The 11074-nt window shown below is 46.3% G+C and overlaps 1 protein-coding gene across 2 annotated transcripts; it reads right to left on the bottom strand.

The window, feature by feature from the left end:
* Positions 1 to 5107: 5107 nt before the first annotated feature.
* LOC136498982 (NADPH--cytochrome P450 reductase) lies at positions 5108 to 10618 on the bottom strand. 2 transcript variants are annotated; one of them, XM_066494677.1, is made up of 17 exons: positions 10065 to 10618; positions 9171 to 9230; positions 9004 to 9080; positions 8512 to 8653; positions 8370 to 8406; positions 8209 to 8278; positions 7921 to 8112; positions 7715 to 7807; positions 7230 to 7458; positions 7059 to 7142; positions 6818 to 6969; positions 6640 to 6736; positions 6173 to 6322; positions 6011 to 6088; positions 5799 to 5921; positions 5595 to 5708; positions 5108 to 5482 (listed from the first exon to the last, which is right to left on the bottom strand). In XM_066494677.1, exons 1-17 carry the CDS (start codon positions 10398 to 10400, stop codon positions 5402 to 5404), a joined length of 2115 nt encoding a protein of 704 aa, XP_066350774.1. In that variant the 5' UTR covers positions 10401 to 10618; the 3' UTR covers positions 5108 to 5401. The 2 variants fall into 2 exon arrangements, with proteins under 2 accessions (XP_066350774.1, XP_066350775.1); XM_066494678.1 differs by lacking the exon at positions 10065 to 10618 and adding an exon at positions 9740 to 9942.
* Between the last annotated feature and the right edge of the window lie 456 nt (positions 10619 to 11074).

Here is an 11074-nt window from a genome sequence, read left to right as displayed (position 1 = left end):
ATCCGGCCGGCCGGGTCACGCTGCTGAACAGCTACTCTGACTGCGGCAAATCGTCTAGGGGCGTTGAGTCCTTTCGTTGACTGGCGCTCATGCACGAGATGAGTCTGAGTTAGATCGACTTTGTCTGCACCGTTCGTGTAGCCACAGGTCTTGCGTGTGGTCGATCGACATAAGCCTGAAATCGATTGGATCTTCGGCGGAATCAACGTAACGCCCGATGCCAGGCTTGCGGGAGTAGAGCCCCGTGCAGGGACAGTCGACTCAATCATTGGTGGAGATCTTGAGCATGATCCGGATCATGAATGTGGTGAAGCTCCTGTGCAGCGTCTTGAGATTGGACGATGCAACGAGCCTGCTGTTGTTCGAGCACCTCCTCAACGGCAGCCTGTACGAGTGGTTGGAAGCAGTGTTTCATAGGCCGTAGGGCTAAGCCTGGTAATTCTCCATCAAGGCTTTGCACTTAGAGAGCCGAAGACCCATTGCGGGGACTGGTCGATGACGAATGGAGCGCCCTTCAGGAGTAGACGTGACCATGAGATCTGTACCGAGTCGTGCAGGACGATTGGCCCGAGCTGGTCGGGTAGATCTATTGTGGGTAGTGGTTACCTGCTCAGTAGGTTGATTTTGAATCGAATCTACCAGAGCTAGAGTTTAAGTAAGCTTGGTGCCGACCTGATCGATGGAGTCGAGCAGGTCAGTGTTGTCGATCTACCTCCCTTTGTAGCGAGGAAGCGAACAACGGATTATCGACGTGGCTAAAGACGATGCTGGTGTGGCTGGAGCCAGATCCAACGTGGTTAGAGCCGTAGCTGATGCTAGTAAAGCAGTGGTCGACGCAGATTGGATCTGTGCCTCCTCCGTGGTCATGGCGATGAAGTTGTCGGAGCCAGTGGTCCAGGTGATCTGGCCGATGGTGAACGTGAGGCCGTTTGGTGTAGCCATGGAACCGGGAATGATGACCATCTTGTTCGTCTGGGGAGCAGTACGCACACCCCCTACCTGGCGCGCTACTGTCGATGAAATATGGTCGGCAGTCTACCTAGGGGTATGCTCAAGTTAGTAGATTATCGGCAGACAGGTGCGCAAGCTACGAACGAGATAGTGATGCAAGACAGACATGAGGTTTTATCCAGGTTTGGCCACCGTGAAGGTGTAATACCTACGTCCTACGTCTGATTGTATTGCTATGTGTAAATGAGATCTGATAGATCCTCTCCGCTAGGGGACCCCTATCTCTCCTTATATACTCTGGAGGAGGTAGGGTTATAAGTAAAGTAGCCTATTTGATAATATACAATGTCTTACGGTGCACGCCGAGCAGCGCCATGCACGCCTTGATCTTGTGGGCCGGGCCACCTCTGATGGTGCGGCCCATGTCTTGGGGGCCATACCCCCATAGTCATCTTCTAACCGGACATAGCAGCTTCAACTGACCGGACGCTAGACCCTCAGCGTCCGGTCGTTTACAGTAAGGTATCGACCGTCTGGTCGGACATGATTGGACACAACCCTAGTGTCCGGTCACTCTCTAGTGACACTGCTTTGTCCGACAACAGGACCGGACACTGCCTCCAGCGTCCGATCACTTTCAGATCCAGCGTCTGGTCGACTGACTGACGCTGCACGCTGACTGCCACCACTGACTGGACGCTGAGCCTCTACGTGACTAGAGTCCGGTCCACTCCGTGGGACCTTTCTCATCTCCATTTTTTCACTGAGTTGATCCACACCAACTCCAACTTCTTCTCCTTTGTAAATATGCCAACACCACCAAGTGTACACCACCATGTGTATGTGTGTTAGCTTTTCACAATTATTTCCCAAAAGGGGTAGCCATTCAACTTGCCACGCCACTCAATCCTAGCGATGATGCAAAGTTAGATCACTTGAGTGGCACTTAGATGACCGATATGCAAATAAGTTTGCCCCTCTTGATAGTACGACCATCTATCCTAAACCCGGTCATAAACTTCTCTACACACCTATGACCGGTGAAATGAAATGCCCTAGGTTATACCTTTGCCTTGCGCATTCCATTCCATCTCCTCCAATGTCGATGCAACACATGCACCAACATGATCAACAATGATATGATCCACTTCATATCATCACATGATCATATTGGTTCATCGATCTTGACTTCACTTGCTTTTCACCGTTACCTTCGTCCATCGACGCCAAGTCTTGCTCAAGCTTCACCGCCACACGGTCCATCACTCCAAAGCATCCGACTTGCCCTTCACGCTTGCAATCCAGTCCATCAAGCCAAGTCATGTCTTGATCTTCTCCACCTTTGATCACATGACTCAATGTCACGTCTCATGTGCAATGAGCTCCTTCATCTTCACATGTGTGAGCTTTTGCAACATCTCCAAGCTATTTTCACCTTCATGGCATATGTTGCTCACACACATGTACCTGTGGACTAATCACCTGTGTATCTCACATAAACATAATTAGTCCACCTAGGTTGTTATTCAATTACCAAAACCACACAAGGACCTTTCAGTAGTGCCCTCTTCTTTTGGTCTGTTCTACTACAAGGCATGAAATCTTCGATACACTGTTTTGATGGTAAAAGATTGTAAGCCTATATATTTTGTAGGATTTCTCCAGTCGATGTTTTTTAGTGGATACTAAATCTCGTTGTCAATGATGAGTGGATTGTGCAGCCTTTAAAGCTTTGTTTGGTGGGGGTGTTTGCAGGTGGCCCTGAAAGGATCAAGATGCCCAAGAGGGGGGGGGTGAATTGGGCTAATTCTAAATTTTCTTGCAATAAGTAAATCCTACGGTTAGCCCAATTAACCCCTTGTGCCTAGAAAAGTGTTTCTATCAATCTAATGCACAAAGGACTTGCAACCTATGTTCCAAACTTACTCTAGTATGGCAATTCTATGAATGTAAAAACAAGTATTGAATTGCTCAAAGTAAATGCTCAAAGTAAATAGAGAGAGAGGAACGCGGCGATGTTTTGCCGAGGTATCGGAGAGTCGCCACTCCCCACTAGTCCTCGTTGGAGCACCCACGCAAGGGTGTAGCTCCCCCTTGATCCGTGCAAGGATCAAGTGCTCTCTACGGGTTGATTTTTCGACACTCTGTCGCGGTGAATTACCCAAAACTGCTCACAACTTGAGTTGGGTCACCCACAAGCTCCGCTGGGTGATCACCAAGCTCCCAATCACCACCAAGCCATCTAGGTGATGGCGATCACCAAGAGTAACAAGCACAAACTCTCACTTGACCACGCGAAGCCTAATGAGAATGGTGGATGCACACTTTGCTACTCTTGATTCACTAATGAGGCTACTCTCTTGGATTCTCAAATCTCAATCACCTCACTAGGACCTTGCTCTTCTTGGCACTCACAAACGTGTTTCTCAGCTGTTGGAATGAGCAAAAGTGACTCCACACACGAGTGGAGCTTCTATTTATAAGGCAGCCTGAAAAACGAACCGTTATGTGCCTCTGCGGGGTGACCGGACGCTCCGGTCATGTCGACCGGACACTCCGGTCAGTTCAACCCGCACACCAGTGATTAAGTGTTGACCGGACGCTGGCAGGGTCCGATCACCACTGGCCGGACGCGTCCGGTCGCATTAAACCCTCACTGGAACCTTACTGTACTCGACCGGACGCTGAACCCCCAGGGTCCGGTCAGTATTGACCGGTCGCGTCCGGTCACAGAATTCCTTCTCTGGAACCTTACTGGAGTCGACCGGACGCTGGCCCTCAGCGTCCAGTCGCACCGAACGCAACCTCCTTGGTCAAATGAACTGACCGGACCCTGCAGCCAGCGTCCGATCCAACCGGAGCCAGCGTCCGGTCAGCATTTGACCCTCCATTCACTTCAAACTCTCGAACATATGTGAATGAAGTTTGCTCCATAAGATCATAGGGCTATTGTGGAGCTACCTAGTGCTAATTTTAACAAGTGTGCACCACACCTAACTCACTAGACTTATCTAGGTCAAGGTACCCATCCATACCCCCCTTAATAGCACGGCCAAAGGAAAAACAAAGTCCTAAACTACTCCAAGTGTCTCTCCAACTCCAATCGACATTTAGAACTAGTCATCCTTAACCTTGTCGTCCATCCTTTGAAAACCGAAACAATTTTCATCGTAGGGGCATGACCACCTTGATTGCCCAATCGATCTCCATTACCATGACCTAATTTAATTGCCTCTACAAAACACACGTTAGTCATAGTAATCTTATATTGTCATTAATCACCGAAACCCAATAAGGGGCCTAGATGCTTTCAGGCCCTTTTCTTGGTTGTCTTTGCAGTCCGATCTTTAAGCTCCGACAAGCAGTGAACGTTCAAAAGAAGACGATCAGTTTGGTCTTTGATGTACCTTTATTTTTAGGTCGTTTTGTGTCTTTTTGTCTATGTATTTGTACTAGACTTTGTTTACCCTACATATATCAAATATGAAACACTCTTTTGGAGTGTTTTTATTAAAAAAAGAGAGCTTCCAAGTAGGAGGTGATCAATTATCTCCTTGTACTGTCACAGAGGGCATGAAAAACTGATGCTGTAGAGATTTGATGCCGACACAAGAACTTCTGCTCTAGAGATTACGTCGACACCAACGATCCGACTATGTAGAGCGAGCCAACATAGAAGTTTATATTTGACAGGTGCCCGAGAGTTGAGAGCGAGCCAACATAAGGGCAGCTCCATCAATCGATTTTTAAACTAACTCTAAGCATTTTTTTATATTTTAATAGAAGAAAGAGAAAAGCTAGCTCTTCATCGAGAGCTAAGCTCTTGCACGCATTTCAAAGTTATGTGAGAGTGTCATGTGAGGCTATCAATATTAAAAGTTATGTACTAAAAGTTAGATTTCTTGAAGAAGTTAGCTTAGAGTAAGTAACTAGACCTTCCAAAGCACTTTAGCGACAGCAAGCTGTGTGACCATGGAAGGTCGAGGAGCAGACACTGCAGTAATTGGGAGGACCAACGCCAAATGAAATGGTCTGGGGCCTCCTGGTTTGGCTCCACCGCTTGGACCAAATCCTAAACTTTGTATGGATTTATATGTGATGGATAATCACACGATGCCACGAACCCTATTTGGCAATACTAATAACACCGTGAGGCTTATTGCTAAAATTGTCCTCATCTTATACATATATAAAGAATATATAATATACATAGGTACAAAAAACTTTTGAGAGAACCTCAAAGACAAAAGAAAACAAAAAATTCTTAAGAGAACCTCAAAAGCAAAAGAAAAATAAAATGAGAGAGAATAAAAAATAAATACAGAACCAATAAAAATATCAGATCTAGTCCATTGTCAGTACTCTTCCGGTAATAGTTGTACACGTGTAATACGAATGAATGTTTATCCCCTGAATACCAGTTTTTTTTTTCATATTTCACAATCGCCTTTTACCACACATCCCTCAGATATCTACCCTCCATTTGGAGATTCTTCACAAAGCTCTCGGCCTTAGAACTGTCGAGGGAGCCCTGTTTGTCAAAAATGTCGACAATTGCATGAGAAACAACAGATGCAGAGAAAGAAGCATATTTATAGTATACATAAGTATTATTAAGTTTTAACTAGGCCTAGGATCAGTACCTGCTCCTGAACAATGGCGTGGAGAACTCTATGTACATCTCTGGCCATGCCTTTGGCATCACCACAGACATAGATGTAAGCACCTTGGGAGATCATGTCCCAGATTTCAGATGCCTGGAAATGGACAAAGGCAAGAACTGTGAGCCACTGGATTACGGATCAGAGGGTAACAGAAGTTCATCAGAAAAGAAGCAGCCTGATTACTTTCTGTGCCATTTTGTGTTGCACATATTCCTTAGTAGGGCCCTGACGCGAGAAGGCAAGAACCAGCTCAGACAGTGCTCCTTGCTCAAGGAAATTGTTCAGCTCATCCTCATAGATGAAGTCCTGCAAAATCATAATTACGTTAGCTACAGCGTACAGCCTACAACATTGAAGACCTTTGGTGTTAAGTGGATCATCTGTTTGGTGTGTACCATCTTGCTATTTCTGCATCCGAAGAAGAACACAGATCGACCAAGCTCAGCTCCAGACTCTTTTTGAGCTAGTCTCTCCTGGGATCATGAGCAAATTTGCATGTTAGCGATTTGACTGGTGAATGGTATAAATATAGAGTACCAAGGGCTGCAATAATAAACCTGCAAGAAGCCACGGAAGGGTGCAAGACCGGTCCCAGGGCCAATCATGATAATCGGCACTGAAGGATCAGCGGGTAGTTTGAAGTTTGATTGCCTCACAAATATCGGAGCCCAGCTGCAATCCTTGCTCTCTTCCGATGGAACAGCATTCTGCAAATCCAATTGGGATGGCCAAGCAACTTCAGGTAAAGCTCAAACATGAAAATCGTTCTGGTGAATTGGCTTAAAAAGTGCAAAATGGGAAGCAGGGGTTGTAAAGCAAGAGTTAATTTCTTTTCCAAATATCAAGGCAATTGTTAGGAGTAATCATGGTTTGCAGAAACAAACATTAAATGGTCAAAAACTGATTATATAAAAACAGACAGCTCTATAATCTTCAGTTGCCAGATGAGAACAGAGAGATCAAAACATTGAGATATCAGCCAGGCAATAAACACATAAAGAAAATCATAACATCAAAAAGTTACCTTAATCCAAGTTGAGCAGACTCCCTTATGTACCCTTCCAGCGGGTGTTGTTTCATGCACGAGCGCGCATGTGACATGAATCCTGGTTGGTGCCATACTGACGGATGAAAGGAAATGTAAGTCAACAGGAAAACAAATATTCATGATGAGAAGGGAAATTATGAGTGGGGCTATTTACCTTGGTGAAGATGAAATAGAATAATATCTTGGTTGAAGACGAGGGGCAACAGCTGCAAAGAAGACTCCTAGTGGAGGCTTTGCCGAAGGGAACTCTGCCATGACTTCCAACAGGCTTCTCTGACTTGCCACAACCCATTGAGTGTACTCATCCTGCACAGTGAAAAAACGTGCTAAGCATTAAAGCTAGGGGCTCCATAGAAAGAACAAAGCTTGCACAGATCCCTGAGAAAGCAACTGACCTTCCCAGCAGCAGAGGCCAAGAACCTCAGGCGGTCAGCCTCAGCAGGATCTGAAGCATAAGTAGCTAATGCAACCAGAGAAGTCTGCAAATCATAATATCATTTGGTTGGGGAGATTTTCATTGATTTTTCATAAACCCTGTAGGATTTGTGCACTAATAAAACACTCACCTTTTTCGGTGAATTTAGAAGGTCAGCATATCTAGCAAGTGCATTCCTCACTGTGATTGGGGAGGGAAATGGAGGAGCAAGAGAACTGCCACTTAGTGGAGTACCATCCTCTTTGTCTGCATGGATGGTGAAAAATGTGTCTGGCGAGTAGCCCAACAACCTCTCTGCCTCCTCTACAACCTCAGGGCAGTTCTCGGTGTACGCACCAACATGGTCGCCAGTTTCATACCTAATAAGCAGCATGATGAAATTATGTTTAGAAACAATGAAGAAAGGATATGACGAACCAGAATTATAAAAATGGTCAAACTCTGATATTGAAGCAATACAACTCCATCAGCACATTACCACATTCCAATAATTTACAGGAAAACAATATATCCAACGTGTGTTAGACCAATCTATCCTCATCCACTTTCTGAACTTTACAATTAGATCCTATTCCTGACCATTAACGATGCTCGTAAATTTATATGGTGACTTACGTGAGACCAGTTCCAGCAATGTCGAACTCCAAATGAGTGCATGAACGATCAGAAGCAGGGGTGTGGAGCTCCCGCCGCACAGCCACATTAGCCCTAAATATGCACATAAGTTTCGATTTATTAGCTTGAACTCCAATGTTACAGTAAAACTTGGGGCCTTCAACTTCGGCCATTATTGCAGATGTAAGGAATAGTGGCATTCTTACTGGCAAGGATGCTGGGCATCATGGACTGCATGTCCATTTGCAAGGCTGAAGTTTCTCTCCAAATGAGCTGCCTCCTCAGGTTTGACGAATTCAACCCGGTATTCAGGAATAGAAGCTGTGTATGTAGTGCCTGTAGAGGCATCATTTTCATCCCGAAGTAATCGATCCAACTCTGGCCAGAGAGCTTCTTTCCTAAGAACACAACAGAGCTCAGAAAAGTAGCATAAATAACACTGAAGCAGTCAAATGCCCAAAAAAAATCATCTCAAAAGAAACCAGAATATATACCATGCATTGAAGTCATCCTCAATGCATTGGTCATCGTCTCCAAGACCAACTGGAACAAGGCGCTTTCCACCTAAGCAAACATAAAATACTTAAGATCAGCTTAACATATTAACTAGAAAAAAGCCAGCGTGATACGATACTGAAGACTCAAAGGGGCATACCTTGTTCTGTTAGGATCTCATCGACCACCTTGGCAACCTGTAGCCAGAAGCAAAACATTCAGAAGACAATGAATGGCAATATAGTAAAGATTTTACAAATGGGAAACATATATAGTAAAATGATCTGATAAGATCTGAGTACCTTGTTGAAATGCTCATACTGTCGATTGCCCAGACCAAACACAGCATACTCAAAGTCATTTAACCAGACACCCCTCTCATTTTCCTCAGTGAACCATTTGTAGAACCTAGCAGCATTGTCAGTCGGCTCACCATCTCCATACCTGAATTTGAACAAAAGTAACATTAGGAAGGCTTCCTTAATTCTGTACTCCAAAATAAATGAAAAAATCATCCAAATGTTGAGAGCCCCTGAACATTAACTGAATTATCATTTCTATGCCAAATCTTCCAGTGCTTCAAAATATAGATTGCATTGTAATTTTTAGGACAACACATCGAACATGTTGGTATTTTGAATCCAGTGATGGAAACATGCTGTTCTTGTCCAAATTCATCCAGTGAAATTATGTATACACTGAAGTTTACTAATTGTATCCGCATTTTGCTCCAAATTTAAGTGCAGTATTCAGTAAGAAAATACAGGGTGCAACAGAGAGAATAAATGTCTCACGTTGCCACGAAGAACAACGCTAGCTTCTCCTTCTTCAACTTCTCCTCATATTCCTCATCCTCTGCTGCATAATCATCCTACAAACAACCAAAGTTTGTGGATAAGATCATCTGAAGTGATCCTTCTCCCAGATCAATCATACCACACATTAGTTATCAGTTTCTTACCAAGTCCACAACTTTGAAGATTGCCTTGTCATACCTTGCCTTCGCCTCCTCAGCAAGCGCCTGTTATGTATATAGCAGATCAGAATATTCAGAAGACATATTCCAACGAAAGAATTCGATATACTGAAGACTATATCAGGGGTCATTGATTCAAACTAGAAAAGACAATTGCCTTTTCCCATCCAATCTACCAAACCACTCACTTTTCGCTTTCTCCTTTGTTGTTGCTTCTACGCACAAAACCAAACACAATGTATCGATTGGGCCCAGAGAGAAGGTAGGAGGAAGAAGGTTTGTTTACCCCACCAACCCCTCCTGGAGGTTTGACATTGACACCCATATTATTCGCAGCCAGGTGCTTGCGGTTGCGGGCTTATTTGTGGTCAACAGTCTGCTACCGCACATGTCGCTGACCTTTTGCTAGTAGAAGTTTGAAAAAGTCTTATGGATGGTGAAGAACTTGCGGTTTGACTTTCTCAAGCTGATAGGTGCGATAGTTGGACTAGAATACTTGTTTTGTTCCTTTTTCAAGAAGTTAATAGGTGTGATAAAATTCAAGTTTTGCTCACAAGTGCTCCAAATCTCGCGGTAACTTTCGTAGACTCGCGTGCAGTGAAGTTTCCTGCCGTTAGGAAAGCAACCCCCAAGGCCGGCATGACAGCGATGGAGAAAATTTTAAAAACCCGTCTGCATCACCCACCAAGAACTACTAGTTCCCTTCGTTAACAAAAATTCCCCCACTCCCTTGGGGTCAATAAAAAAAATGAAAATTGCTAACATAAACAAGAGCAGCAATTCATCACCTACAATTTGTCAAACACGAGGAGAAACTAAGAGGCATCAGAGATGATGATTGATTTGGTTATTATGGCAGGCAGCGCACGCATGACGCACCTTGGCGAACCCCTCGGCGGTGCCGGTCTGCGTGCCGAAGAAGATGGTGACCTTCTTCCTGCCGTCGTCAGCCGGCTTCTCGTCTTCGCCGCCCTTAGCGGCCCTGGCCTTGGCCTGTGTGGCCTCCGCGACGGCGGCGGCGGCCTCCCTCTTGCGCTTCTTCCCGGCGGCGGCGCGCCTCCAGAGCACGAAGAGCGCGGCGCCGAGCACCGCGGCGGCGAGCGTGGCGACGAGCGCCCGGCCCTCGGCGCCCTCCCCGCCCAGCTCGGGCGGCACCCGGCCGCGCAGCAGCGCGGCCACCAGCTCCATCGCCCCCGACGTCGTCGCCGAGTCCATCGTCACGTCACTCGGCGAGTCACCGGGGGTTGGTTGGTTTGGCGGCAGCGGTAGAACCGTAGTAGGTGAGGCGATGGGCGATGGCAGGAGAGGAGCTAGGACAGGCAGTGAATGAATGCTCGACGCGGCAACGGAGATGGGTACTGTACGCGTACGTTAATTATACAACAGCTGCTGGAAGGGTTGCTGCCGGCGAGGCGTGGGAGGTGCGGGGACTTTTATAGGTGGCCGGGCGGCGGGGTTGGCGCGGCGCGGTCAAACCACCTACCACCGCGCCGTAGAGGAGGGAGGGAGGCAGAGGCTTCGCTGCGACTAGCGGGGGCTCTGCTGCGTGGACCCGGTGCAGCGAGGTGGGGGTAGGTTTGGGAGACGGTCAGACGGAGGAGAAGCGTGGCCGCTCGGTGGCGTCGCGTTGGGGCGGGGAGTGGGCCCGCCTGTCGGGGAGGCTGGAATGCAAGCATGTGTTCCGTGTTGCGCCGTGGGGGGAAGCAAAGTTATTGTCGGCAATGCGGACAGCCCTGGGCTGGAGCCAGCAATGATAAAAAAGAGGCACCGCTCCGTTCTTAAAAAAAATTACTCCCTCTGCTATACGTAAATTATAAGATATTTTAATTTTTCTAAATACATTGTTTTAACTATGTGCTCATGTATAATGTATATCTAAGTGAATAACA

This window comes from Miscanthus floridulus, chromosome 13, assembly GCF_019320115.1.
Source record: "Miscanthus floridulus cultivar M001 chromosome 13, ASM1932011v1, whole genome shotgun sequence".
In the NCBI taxonomy this organism is placed as follows: Eukaryota; Viridiplantae; Streptophyta; class Magnoliopsida; order Poales; family Poaceae; genus Miscanthus; species Miscanthus floridulus.
This window is presented reverse-complemented; position numbering and strand designations above follow the sequence as displayed.

Coding starts and splice junctions, on each gene's coding strand:
- LOC136498982 (XM_066494677.1), bottom strand. CDS start 10,400: ATGGACTCGGCGACGACGTCGGGGGCGATGGAGCTGGTGGCCGCGCTG. Junction 8,407..8,511: donor AGTATGAGCATTTCAACAAG/GTACTCAGATCT, acceptor TTCTGGCTACAG/GTTGCCAAGGTGGTCGATGA. Junction 5,922..6,010: donor GATGCAGAAATAGCAAGATG/GTACACACCAAA, acceptor ATGATTTTGCAG/GACTTCATCTATGAGGATGA.